At 40.8% G+C, this 12,950-nt stretch overlaps 1 protein-coding gene across 1 annotated transcript in view; it reads right to left on the reverse strand.

Moving 5' to 3' along the window:
* Positions 1 to 8,664, reverse strand: part of TTC33 (tetratricopeptide repeat domain 33) — a 45,449-nt gene extending 36,785 nt beyond the window's left edge. The window contains exons 1-2 of the mRNA XM_057430879.1: positions 8,618 to 8,664; positions 8,294 to 8,522 (exon numbers count right to left, since the gene is read on the reverse strand). Of these exons, the coding sequence (XP_057286862.1) occupies positions 8,294 to 8,514 (221 nt within the window). The 5' untranslated portion in view covers positions 8,515 to 8,522; positions 8,618 to 8,664. The remainder of the gene's footprint in view (positions 1 to 8,293; positions 8,523 to 8,617) is intronic.
* Positions 8,665 to 12,950: the final 4,286 nt, after the last annotated feature.

Raw genomic sequence — 12,950 nt, forward strand, 5'->3', positions numbered from 1 at the left:
GGCACCTCAGCAGTGTTACTCTCTGTCTTACAGAGTAGTCCTTGGCACGGCTCTGGCCGGCCAGCACTCTCCCACAGCCACCCTGTTCAGGAAGGCAAAAGCACTACAAATGGTCCTGTACATGAGTAATGTATCTATAAGGTTAACAGCAAGCAACAGGAATCTCCAAATCCCAATTTAAGCTCTTAAGTGATCTGAATTATGCCAATACCTCTGTCTCCTTACATTGTGAAGAGACCTTGAACAAATAAAGATTTATATCTTGGTTGACTAAGTGCCTAAAGTCACACAGCATGACATATAGGCATCAATTATGTTTTCTATATAAGGAGAATATAAATATATGTGCATAAAAAAATGCTTCCAGTCTATGTCCAGTTGTTTGACAAATATTCATTCTGTTTCTATTTACAAAAACATACATTCAAATACACATGGACAGTACCTTACAATTCAATATCCTCAGGCAGCAATAATTCTAGCAAAATTATGCTCTAAAACTCATTCAAACTGTCTACAGTTCAAATAATCTACAATTATTCTTGCACAAACACTCAGAAAAATCCTCACTAAATTAGTTACAATTTCTAAACTGAACTCCTGCTTTCCCAAAAAATAACCGACTATTGGAAAATAATGTTTGACAGAACAAAAGGAAATTAGCTACATTAAACACCAATTTACAATAAAGGAGCTACTTCAACAGTCTGCAAAGAACTTCTTCCTGAAGGAGATAGGACAAACAGATGTATCACAAGGAAGCAACAACTCTTCTCAGTAAGTGAGAAAAAACAGTATGTCTAGCAATAAAAATTAACTTAGACAAAAATTAATGTATTACTTCACATGGCAATTTATGGGAGGGTGTTAAACACTGTAAAACACTCCCTGAACTTATTTTTTAATTCAGTGGAAAGGTTATGAGGCCTGCAAAACAAGTGATATGTTCTAATAATGTGCTTTTTTTTAATGGAGGTAAGTCCATATTTGTTCAGTCTTTTCTGTTTCAGCTCATGTGTTCTGCACTCAAGAGTTAGAGTTTACACACCCTTAGCCTCATTTTAGTGAGCAGATCAAGTATAAAGTATTGTCAAGGAAGCTAACAGCAAGGAAGTTGTGTATATGCATATATATATATACATGCATATATATATATATACATACATACGCAGACATAACAGACAATAATGCTAAACACTGAAAAACATTTAGAAGTGGTCAGGTATTTTGACTATAAGTCATAACCACTGCAATCAAGCCCCTATTTGTACTGTAAAATTCTACTCATATTGAAGTAAAAAATAGGTAAGAAAACAGGTAAGCCTATTTTCTCTGCATTTTTGCATGATTTACCTTAGAAAACACTCAACGTAATCAAAGATAATAATTATTGACATTAAAAATTTTCATTTTATTTGGAAGAGTGGCATTCATCATTCATTCTGAAAAAGGTAAGCACTATACAGAACAGCTAATTATACCTTATGCATGCAAATTACATCTAAGACTGATACCCAACAGTTATTTTCAGCCTACAAATGACAGTAGGCGTGAGCACTTACTACATCCTTCCAGTTTCATTATAAGCTTTTTCCAGGGATTTCCCCGCACTTCATTACAAAATCTAAGGCTTTCAGATCACTCCTCCATAAGAATCGGTATTTCTGATGCAATATACCAGCAGCCTAACAGAATTTTAGACTTTATTCTAGGAGGCAGAAATAAAAGCTAAGTTTGTAGACTTCCAGATTATCTACTACCCCAATCCTTTTCATTTTCTAACTTTTAAAATGCATCTTTGCTAAAGTCCGTTAGCAAACAGAGATGGTAAGAAGACAGAGAAAAGACTGCCCATTTTTTTGTATCTTTCTCTGTACCTGAAGCATTCCACCAAAGACACATATAGACTAGTGAAACAAATAAACACAAGTTTCTCACCCACCAAGAAAGGTTCCACACCAATGACCTACAGAATCAAATTCAAAGTCTGAGGAACTACCTTCTGGTTTTAAATGTGTCTGTAATTTTAATGGGATTAAATCCAGAACAACCAAGATTGGAATGAACCTCTACAGATCATCTAGTCCAAACACCCTGCTCAAAGCAGGGTCAGCTGAAGCAGGTTGCCCAGGTTATTACCGTCCAGTTGGGTTCTGAGTATCAACAAGGATGGAAAGTCCCCATCGTTCTCTGGTCAACCTGTCATTCATCAGGATGATCTCCCCTCTGCTAATTAATGTCAGCTACTCCAAATAACCTTCTTGTACCTCCTGTGTTTCAAAATGGTTTCAGAATTATTTGTTCCATCACCTTCCCAGGGACAGAGTAGAAGCTTATGAGCCTGTAAGTCACTGAATCCTCCTTCTTATCCTTCATGAAGAAGTGATGTTTGCTTTCTAGCAGGCCTTAGGAACCCCTCCCAGTTGTCATGACCTTCCAAATGCAGTAAAGAGTTTGTAAGTTCAACCAGCTCCCACAGATGCACCCCATCAGGTCCCCTGATCTTGTACATGTCAGGTTTATCTAAGTATTTCATAGCCTGATACTATTCTGCCAAGGGCAGGTCTTCCTTGCTCCAGACTTTCCCTCGTCTCATGGGCCGGGGGTTCCTGAAGGCAAGTCTTATCAGTAAAGACTGAGGCAAAGAAGACATTGAGTACCTCGGCCTGTTCAGCATCCTTTGTCACTAGATTCTTTAGCCCATTCAGCAGAGAACCCACATTTTCCCCAGTCTCCCTTTTGCTGCAGATACAAACACCTGTAGAATCATTTCTTGTTGCCATTCACATTATTCACCAGATTCAATTACAGGCAGGCTTTGGCTTTCCTAAACCCATTCTTTCACGGTCAAACAAGGTCTCTATGCTCTGGACCACATAACCCTGCTCCCACCTATCCATTTCATGTTTGGATTTTGTCAGGAGAGGCCTGTACATCTACACAGGACTACTATCACCTTTTATTCATGTCCTCCTCATCAGGATGAGCCACTCTCAAGCTTGGAGGAGATACCTTGGGGGGAAAAAAAAGGGAAAAATGCAACCAGCTTTTCTGAGTCCCTAATTCTTCCCTACCACACCATGCTTCTCCTGGGCTACTCTGTAATGCAAACGAGCCTATTAAATTGCTGAAATACTCCTGCCACAGACAGCTGCTGGATCTTCTGGGAAACCTCTTTATTAACACTATACTATGTAAGTAACATCAGTTTAACTGACTGAAAATTGAAAGGTGATTTCAACACAATGACCTTTGCCCTTTGTCACGTTAGTTGCATCAGTATAAATTATCAAGATAATTTGAGAGCAATTTTATTACTTTAGCACTTTCATAACTCATTAGTAATCCAGTGCTTATCATAATCTAAACCTGAAAGACATGAGTAAATTCAACAAACACAAATGTTATAAGAGCATGACAGGCTTTTCAACTTTATTTAAACAGGCATTATTCTCCTGTTCTATTGCTAAAAATACTATTTTTTGATAAATTAGCTTTCCACTAAGCACACTTTTTAAAAGAATGTGCCTTATCATCTGAGGCAAACACCTTACAATGTCGAGTAAGAAAGAAAAACTCAATTACAGCTCAGATTGCTAAGGAATCATATGCTACACAGGGTGAAGTGATGCTGGCATATTAGCATCGAGGGAAAAAAAAGCCTCTATTGCTAAAATGTGGAAGAAGTGGCACTTTACGGAAGTTAAATTTTTTTCAGTAGATTCTAAAATTAAATGAAGTTATTCTTACTAATTCCTCTAGAAAAGAGTTTCATTAAAATTGACCTATTATCTGGCCTGCTCATAGCACTTTGACATGTCCTTATTTAATCTACTGCTGCAGAAGCTTAATGAAAGAAAGAGTAAACCTTACCAATTTAAACATCAAGTGACAAAGTGACTGCAACTATTTATTTTAACATAGGTGAATCTCTATAAGCTCAGACAAAATGTACAAGTGTTCCAGCTGAAAATACGATCTTCCCAAATCAATACTAGTTTTAGAGATGGAGATATTTTTACTGAAATATGGAACAACAAATAAATATCGTCAGAAGTGAGAACAGTATTAACTTGTATTTAGTAAAATAGAAAAAATAAATGCAAATGAAGGATTTAAACCTAATAGTGTCTACTTGCAAAAGAAAAATAAGTACTTAGATGAGCATTTTTTGCTCATCTTCAGGGTATATTGAGAAGAATTCTATCTCCACCTACTGGACCAGCTAAGAAAATGTCTGTAGTTTGAAAAGAGCACAGGGGGATTGCAAAGCCGTATTAATGCATATGCAATTCCATTAGATGGCAGTTCTGAGAAAAGTTTTTTTTGTCCTTGCTATTAGCTGTCTACATGCTGTATGTTTCAGGACATTGTATTTCACTGTTGAATCTCATTTAAACCCATTCCACAGTCAAAAGATGACCTATCTACCAGTCAAAATAGACAGTAATTGCAAACTGGTGTATTCAAAATACTGAGGCTGAGCACATGAGATTTTATCCTTTAGGATTATGCTGGATTTAAAACAATGTAGGACTATCAACCTGGATTATGCTTGTTGGTTTTTAGGTTATTTTCTTTTGGTTGGTTGGTTTTGTTGTTTGTTATTGGGTTTTGTCTGGGTTTATGTTGGGTTTGTTTTGATTTTCTTTTCATGTTTTGTTTTTATTTCCAGTGTATGTAGACACATCTATACTGGTGTCACAAGCTGGATAACCTGCCAGCATTAGAAGTTTCATATAAGCAAAACCAATTTCTCCTCTGGAATATTCTCTGCTCTTTCCACCAGCAGACAACAGTCTGTTTACCAAGACTGTGTGTATGTTTGTACATGTTTGTTTTAATGCTTCTTCCCTCATATCCCAAAAACATACAGTGTGACCCTTCTTCCGAGTATCTGCCTTTTTCTGTTCTGACAGCAAGATCACTCATTCAACCATCATCTTAAAAACTGCCTATTGATCAAGGTCTGAAACTGTTCTCTTCACTACCATTTTTCTTCTGTGTGTGCCTCAGTCTCAGTTTAACAGGTTCACAAACCCACATTATAGCAGGTACAAATAACCCTCAAGCGGCTCCTATAAAAGCTGAAAACTCTGCCACCTCCAGAACAATTCACCCATGCCACTTCCAAGTTTGCCAGCATGCAAAGGAAGCAAGCTGTACAAGTTCTGATCCATGAGAAGCCCATTTGCTACTCCTTCCCCCAGGAAGCACAGAGATTCACTTTACAAGCACAAGTCCGGATCTCATACATCCACAGAAACTGACTTGCTGCATACACAGACACTAACAAATCCTTGGTGGGGATGTAGCACCATCGTTGCCTTCTCTTACCAGAACTTTCCACCAGAGAGAATAAATATTCTTTCCAGTCTGCTTCCTCAAGTTCCCTGTAATGGTATGTCAACTATTCCACCTGTAACAAGTAATAAAAGCCTCCTACTGTGAGTTTAGCCTCTAATCTATGTGAAATCTCTTTTTTCAGAGAAAAATCTGCCTGAAAGGCATGCACTCTGACAGCACCATACCACCATAATTGCTTAGACTGTATAGAGTGTGCTACAGTAATTGATGGAAACTACAATTTCAAGTCAGAACTTCTGTTAAAGCTCAGATATAAGAATGTTAATACATGGAGCTTATGTCGTATAAACCTCCCAAAAGCTGCATTTTAATTCTTGTTACTTGTTCCTCAAACCTGTTACAAGCCATTCAGTGTTTCTCAGTAGGTCTTACAAACACTTCTGAGGAAATGCAGTTCTCACTAAATTCACAAAAAAAATACTTATGTTCCTACTTACGGATGGGTTAAGCTTTTGTATTGTTTTCCAATTGACAGGTAAAAGAAAACTCAAAGATCAACTTAAGATATGTTAAAGCATCAAATATTACGTCTGTTCAAAATAAATAGGCAGCAGACTGTATCTCCCTGCCCTAAGCCACATAAGACAAAAGATTATTTGGTGCTGTTCGATTTATTACACTTTACGTAATACACAAAAATAATCAAAAAAGAATACAAAAATCCACAAAGAAAAGATACACAAGAGCCAAAGCAAACATGAGGAAGGCAAAGGTAGAACAGAAGGTAAGACAGAAATAAAAATCTATCTGTTTAATATGGGTAAATACAGTAAATATTAGTGATTACCAGCTGTAGAAGGAAAACATTTAGAAGTTCTTCTCTATTGCTCAAGCTCTACATTCTGAAAGCTCTATGTAACAACCTCTATATCCTGAAAATGACAGAACAGACTTACTTTTATACAGACCATTGAATAATTTATTTCCAGTGTTAAGATGCTAATTGACTCAATGTGTGTATTCTGTGCTTTCAGCTACTAATAGTAAGGCAACCAGCCTGGGAGTCTTGGGTGACCTGGACTTTGGGGTGATGGTTGATGAGAAGCTCAGCATGACCTGCAGTGTGCCCTTGCAGCCCAGAAAGCCAACCATATACTGGGTTGCATCAAAAGGAGCATGACCAGCAGGCTGAGGGAGGCAGTTCTCCTCCTCTGCTCGGCCCTCATGAGACCCTACCTGCAGTACTGCCTCCAGCTCTGGGGTCCCAAGAAAAGAGGGACATGGAGCTGTTGAAGCAAATCCAGAGGAGGCCATGAACATGCTCAGAGGGCTGGAGCACCTCTCCTATGAAGACAGGTTGAGAGAGTTGGGCTTGTTCAGCCTGGAGAAGAGAAGGGGCTCTGGGGAGATTTTTAAGCATCTTCCAGTACTTAAAGAGGTATGATGAGAAATCTGGAGAGGGACTTTTTATGAGGACAGGTAGCGACAGGACAAGGGAGAATGGCTGAAGGTTTAGATCAGATGTTATGAAAAGATTCTTCACTATGAGGGTGGTGAGACACTGGCACAGGTTCCCCAAAGAAGCTGGGGCTGCCCTATCCCTGGCAGTGTTCAAGGCCAGGCTTGGTCCACTAGATCACCTTCCACTGGTCTAGTGGAAGATGTCCCTGCCCACGGCAAGGGTTTGGAACTAGATGTTCTTTAAGGTCCCTTCCAACCCAAGCCATTCCAGGATTTTATCGTTATTCAGCTACTGCATTAAAAGTATTAATACAATGGCTGCATGCTTAAAGCTGATCTAAAGACAAAGTCAACTTTAACATGCTTCACAATTTCATTTAGGAATTACATAACACAGGAACTCAAAAGGATCTTCAGAAATGAGTCACTGCCCCCCTGCACAGTGTCATCATTCAAGTAAACAGTATAAGAGGAAACAGTATTTAAGTATTTGCAAATAAAACTTTTCTCAAAGACATTTTGTATTTAATTATATTTATATATTTTAAATCAGAGCAGACCACATAGAGAGTGTATTTATTATCATACATAAACTTGCCTGCTTTAAACCTCCAAATTGTTCATCCTCCATATTGCCCAGAGAACCCTTTTTTAGGATAAAATTTCTGATAACAAGAAGTTTAACATCTCAGCAGCGCATACTGACTTACCATGGAATTGATTCTATCAGGAAATAATGTTATGTCTGATCTGGGACAATGAATAAAATGGAGATGCTCATTCAGGTAAAGTCAACATACAGATTTAGATATCAAGCACTCAGAAGATTTTAAGGGGACTAATCCTGAAACTGATTTTTTCCCCTCTACAGAGAAGATCCAGCCAAATTATGTAGTTAATATATAATTTATAGTCCCTCTTTCCCTCTTCTAACGCCTGCCATGCCAAATATACCTTCTGTTTAAAGCATAATAGAACAATAGAACCATCTTTACAATATCCTTCCAAAATTGCCAAACTCTCAACACTCAGTACTGCTATCAGAAGATATCAGAGCAGCTACCTGAACCTGACTTTCCAAAAGCATTAGACAGGTTAATAGAGCATTAGCTGCTTTGAATCATTTGCCTGGGCACTGTATAATAAGCTTACTCTTAATAAGGGAGAAAACAAATTTACAAGAGAGGAGAAAACTACCAGAGTAGCTAAAGCATTATGCACAGTGCAGCTTATCTCACTGTGAGATTCAATCAACTTCTCATTTCCCTCCTTCTATCATTTTTCTGTTATGTGTACACACAAAAATGAGATGGAATAGACTTCATTTCACAGCTGCCAACACTACCAAAGGAAACTGTTTATTTAGTTTCAATCAGTAAAGGTGGAATGAAAAAAATACATCACTATTTTAGATGTGAAAACTGTGACTGCAGCTGCTAGCAAGTCACCTACTGTTTAGAGAAAGGATTAAAATATCATTGAGCACTTGTTAAGTCAATGAAAAGGAGTAAGTTAACATAAGTACCTCCTCTTTTCAGCCAAGTTTGCACCTTCCTCCTTCAGCTCCTTACTTTTCTTTACACAGTCTTCTAAGAGAATTTCCTTTCTTCTCTTTGCTGCATGCACCCAGTTAGCATCATCTTCATTAGTCACATCCTTGTCATCTGCAGCTTCTGCTTCAAACTGCTGGGAAGTAGCTTTTGAAACTTTCTCACCAATCTTTCTCTTCCACCCAAAAGAAGCCATCTGGGCAACTAGAGATAAATGTATTTTCAGTAATTAGGTAATTTAGCTTTCACTTGCATAGATGAAAAAATACACCCTGTTCACCTCGATTCTAATACAATACCATGTAACAGACTGTCCCTCCCCAGTGCAAACTCTGCCCATGAGCTTCAGCAGAGATGTCAGACAGGCATGCATAGGCTTTGAGCAATTGCAAGCGGCTCTCTGACATCAGAAAAAAAAAAAAAGGAAACAATAAAACAAAGGCCAGAGCTCTGACGTACCAGAAAGCCCTATATCACGTTTGTCTGAAACCACACAACACAGGAAGGAAGCGACTCGTTCTAATGAGAGAGACACATCACAGGCACGGACATTATCCGGTCAAGAGGCACCGGCCATGGACACTCCGCTGCACGGACTTAAACGCCCTCGGTCCGCCTCCCCCCCTCCAAGCTGCGGGGAAGCTCCACCCGGCAGCCACTCAGCTGCCAGAGAGGCGCCCTGGATCAGCAGCCCCCAGACGAGACCGCACATCCCGCCACTCATCCCCAGATCGCGGCCCCGCACGACCGGCGGGGAGGCGGTAGGCGCCGACCCACGGCAAGGCTGAGGAGGCCACGGCCTGCGCAGAGGTGGCCCCGTAAGCGCCCGCGTCCCGCCGCGTCTTGATCGCGGCAACCTGATCCCCGTGTAGGGCCGCCTACGATTTTACCTGCGTCTGTTCCCTAAGCACCGCTCTCCTGGTTGCAAGGGCCGCGGCACCCTTGACCCCAGCCAACAGGAAGCGGAAGACAGGAAGGGCCTCGCTGGGCGTGCCGGGAGCTGTAGTCCCGCCGTGACGGAACTGTGCTCCCCGGGAGAGGCTGCCGCGCAGGGGGCTTCGCGTTGGCGAGAGTGCTGGTGAAGTGCGGCCTCCGCGAGCCGAGCAGGAGGCGTGAGGGGTCCGCTGCACGGCGGAAGGCGCGGTCTAAGCGTGTGGTGCCACAGCGCTGAGCACAGCAGCACCGCCGGGGGACGCGGACTGCACCGACTGGCAGTGCTCGGGAACGGCAGGGAAGAGGTGAGGGAGGGCCAGCTGAGTGCCAGGGAAACACTGCACAGGAAAAGGACCGAGCCTCGAAAGAGAGGTTTTCCTAAAAAAGAGGAAAAACGTGAGACAGGCTGCTCCTTGGTTAGAGGGGCAAACACCGAGACTCAAGAACTATCCACAGTGTCCGAGAAGAGCAGGGTGGAAGATAACCACTTTAAGCTGAAAGAGGGTAGATTTAGATTTGGCATTAGGAAGTTCTTTACTGGGAGTGTGTTGAGGCACTGGCAGAGGTTGCCCAGAGAAGCTGTGGCTGCCCCATCCCTGGCAGTGTTCAAGGCCTGGTCGGATGGTGCTAAGAGCAACTTGGTCTAGTGGAAGGTGTACCTGCCCATGACTGGGGCTTGGAACTGGATGAGTTTAAGGTCCCTTCCAACCCAGACCAGTCTGTGATTCTCTGCAGGCAAAGTGGGTCACCACAGCGCAGGGGCAAGGGGAACCTTTGCACAAGCATCCAGCAACCCTTCCATCTCAAACTGCTTTCAGCAGCAAAGGGAACACCTGATAAGACCAAGGGGAAAAGACACAGTCAGGGTTCTAGGCTGGTACCCTGCTGGGAATTAATGCTGCAGTAACTTGTGTCACGTTGCTGCTTAAGAAAGTAAGTGCTGTTGTTTCAAAAACATGTCTAACAGTCCTCATGTTAATTTATAACTCTAGATGAGAGCATGCACAAAGTTTCAGACACAGTGATTTAGTATTTCAGGTTTACTTAGTTTTAGGTTTTGAAGGTTTAAAAAGTTACACAGGTATAAACAAGCATTTTTGCCATTCATCTTTGTCAAAAGAAATGAACACAGGAAGTAGGCACATCTTTCTTAAAGAACAGGACTTCATATCGTACAATGGTAATCAAATGGTAAAATAAAATTTATTTCCAGGTTTGTATTAAACACTCATAGCAAGACAAACATGAAAGTTTTTTTCCTTTTTTCAGTATTGCACCAGCAAGATGAATTTTTATCCCTTATCTAGTGAGTTATATTGCACATGGACAGTCAGGCTCATCCATGCTTTTGAAAAAATTACAATACAAAGGCAAGATGATTCAAGGTACTTCAACAGGGAACACAAAGTAACATACTTGACCAATCTGTGTATTTGCATAAGTTGCCTCCTTACAACCCTGGCAGCTTTCTTAAAGAAGTTTTGCCTCACAGACTGTTGGCAGATAGCACGACACTAAAGAAAGGTCTGCAGTATCAGTAGGAACATGTGAAGAAAGCAGTTTCAACAACAAGATCTACAAAGCATGGGAAAGTCACACAATAGACAACTGTTCTGGATTTAACAAAGTTATCAATCCCCCACTCTCCCCTATAAAAATTTCAGGTCAGAAAACTTCTGGCCATCTAAACTGATCTATCATACTAATAAACTTACCCTATTTAAAACTACAGATACAGTATGCTGCTGCCAGAAATTTCCTTAGAGCTCCAGATAACAAGACAAAGGAAAACCTATGGTTGCCTTAATGCACAGAGGGCCAAAAAAATGTGTATCAAAGCTTTTTGCACCTTGACACCTTGCATTCGTGATCAGCATCACACAGGTCAGGCACCATGTATAAATATACTTAGTTTAAACATATGCAAGAGTGATCCCAAACCAATTCCAGATGAGAATTTACTACAATTAAAAAACCTGTGCGTTTGTTGTAGTTGTACAAGTGCAATATATAACTACTTCAGAATTAAAGGGTAACACAAATTAACACAATGATTTATTAAGTACATCAGAACCAATTTCTACAAGACTAAAACTGTGACTTAGAAGTAGGATTTGCAGCTGGTCCCTCTTGCTGACATCTTGATCTTGGGAGTTTAAACCCAAAGTTTTATCTAAGGAAAAATCTTTCTCTTTGAGGTACAACAATACAACCTTGCATCACAAGGACCACGTGTGACACTTAAGGATAAAGAACTGAAATTTTAACTTGCACCTACATACTAGGCAGATCACACAATTGCCCAGAACGCAGTTATCGCAGTTCCAGGGCTTAAAGCAGCTTTATGTTTCTTCAGATTCTGTGCATATTCGTAACAGATGAAATTCTGGACTGAAGCCAGTGGGCTTGGATTAAACTGTTCTTCATATCTGTAGCTAGTAATTTTCCATGGATAAAGTTCCAAGTCACTGGCAAGGATCCCCATTGCATTTTAAGAGTCCAGGTTTCACTGTTCACAATAATGCCTTGATTTCCAGCCTCTCCCTCGGAGAGTGGATCATGAAGCTTGTTTTGAAGAGAACACTGAATGCAAAACTAAACATTTTACAGCATAGTTTATTGTTTATGCCTGTTAGTGCTAGATGGAAATAGAACAATGGCTAATTATATCCAATTTACAAGAGACTACAGTTTTGTGCAAGTACTAGCTCTGATTTTAACATAAGGTTCAGTTTTTCTCCCTGAAATGCTGCAAAAACCATAAATGCAAAAGGGTGTTACAGGTAGTTGCAACCTACTACTGAAAACTTCTTAAATATTAGTGCTTAAGTTGTCACGATCAGTTTTCGATATTCAACAGGAAAGTTAGAATATTAAACAGCAGAGTTTGATATCAATGTGGCCTGGGAAAACCTAACCCATATATGTAGTTTCAACTGCAAAGTGAATTTTAAATAGTATATGCTAAGTCAACATGTGACATAGAGCTGTATCAAAGTGCTGCTGCTACACTAAGGTATATGCACAGATCAGACCATCCCCCTTCACAGGGCAACACTGTGTTTTAGGCTATCAAGTCTATCTTTATAGTCACCCTATCAAAGGTGTCTTCAGCATTAAGTCTCTCACCACTGTTGTGGACTCAGGATAGCTTCTAAATCTCGGTTTTTTTAAATCCTCACATATAGAACAGAATCATAGAATCATAGAATAGTTAGGGCTGGACAGGACCTTAAGATCATCTAGTTCCAACCACCCTGCCATGGGCAGGGACACCTCACACTAAACCATGTCAACCAAGGCTCTGTCCAGCCTGGCCTTGAACACCACCAGGGATGGAGCATTCACAACTTCCCTGGGCAACCCATTCCAGTGCCTCACCACCCTTACAGTAAAGAACCTCCTCCTTACATCCAAGCTAAACTTCCCTTAAGTTTTAACCCGTCACCCCTTGTCTTGTTACTACAGTCCCTAATGAAGAGCCCCTCCCGAGCACCCCTATCAGGCCCCGTTCAGATACTGGAAGGCTGCTATGAGGTCTCCATGCAGCCTTCTCTTCTCCAGGCTGAACAGCCCCAACTTTCTCACCCTATCTTCATATGGGAGGTGCTCCAGCCCCTTGATCATCCTCGGGGCCCTCCTCTGGACTTATTCCAACAGTCCCATGTCCTTTTTATGTTGAGGACACCAGAACTGCAC

Source organism: Pezoporus wallicus, unplaced genomic scaffold (assembly GCF_028554395.1).
Source record: "Pezoporus wallicus isolate ANWC-B61680 ecotype Strahan unplaced genomic scaffold, APGP_CSIRO_Pwel_v1 contig_9758, whole genome shotgun sequence".
NCBI lineage: Eukaryota > Metazoa > Chordata > Aves > Psittaciformes > Psittacidae > Pezoporus > Pezoporus wallicus.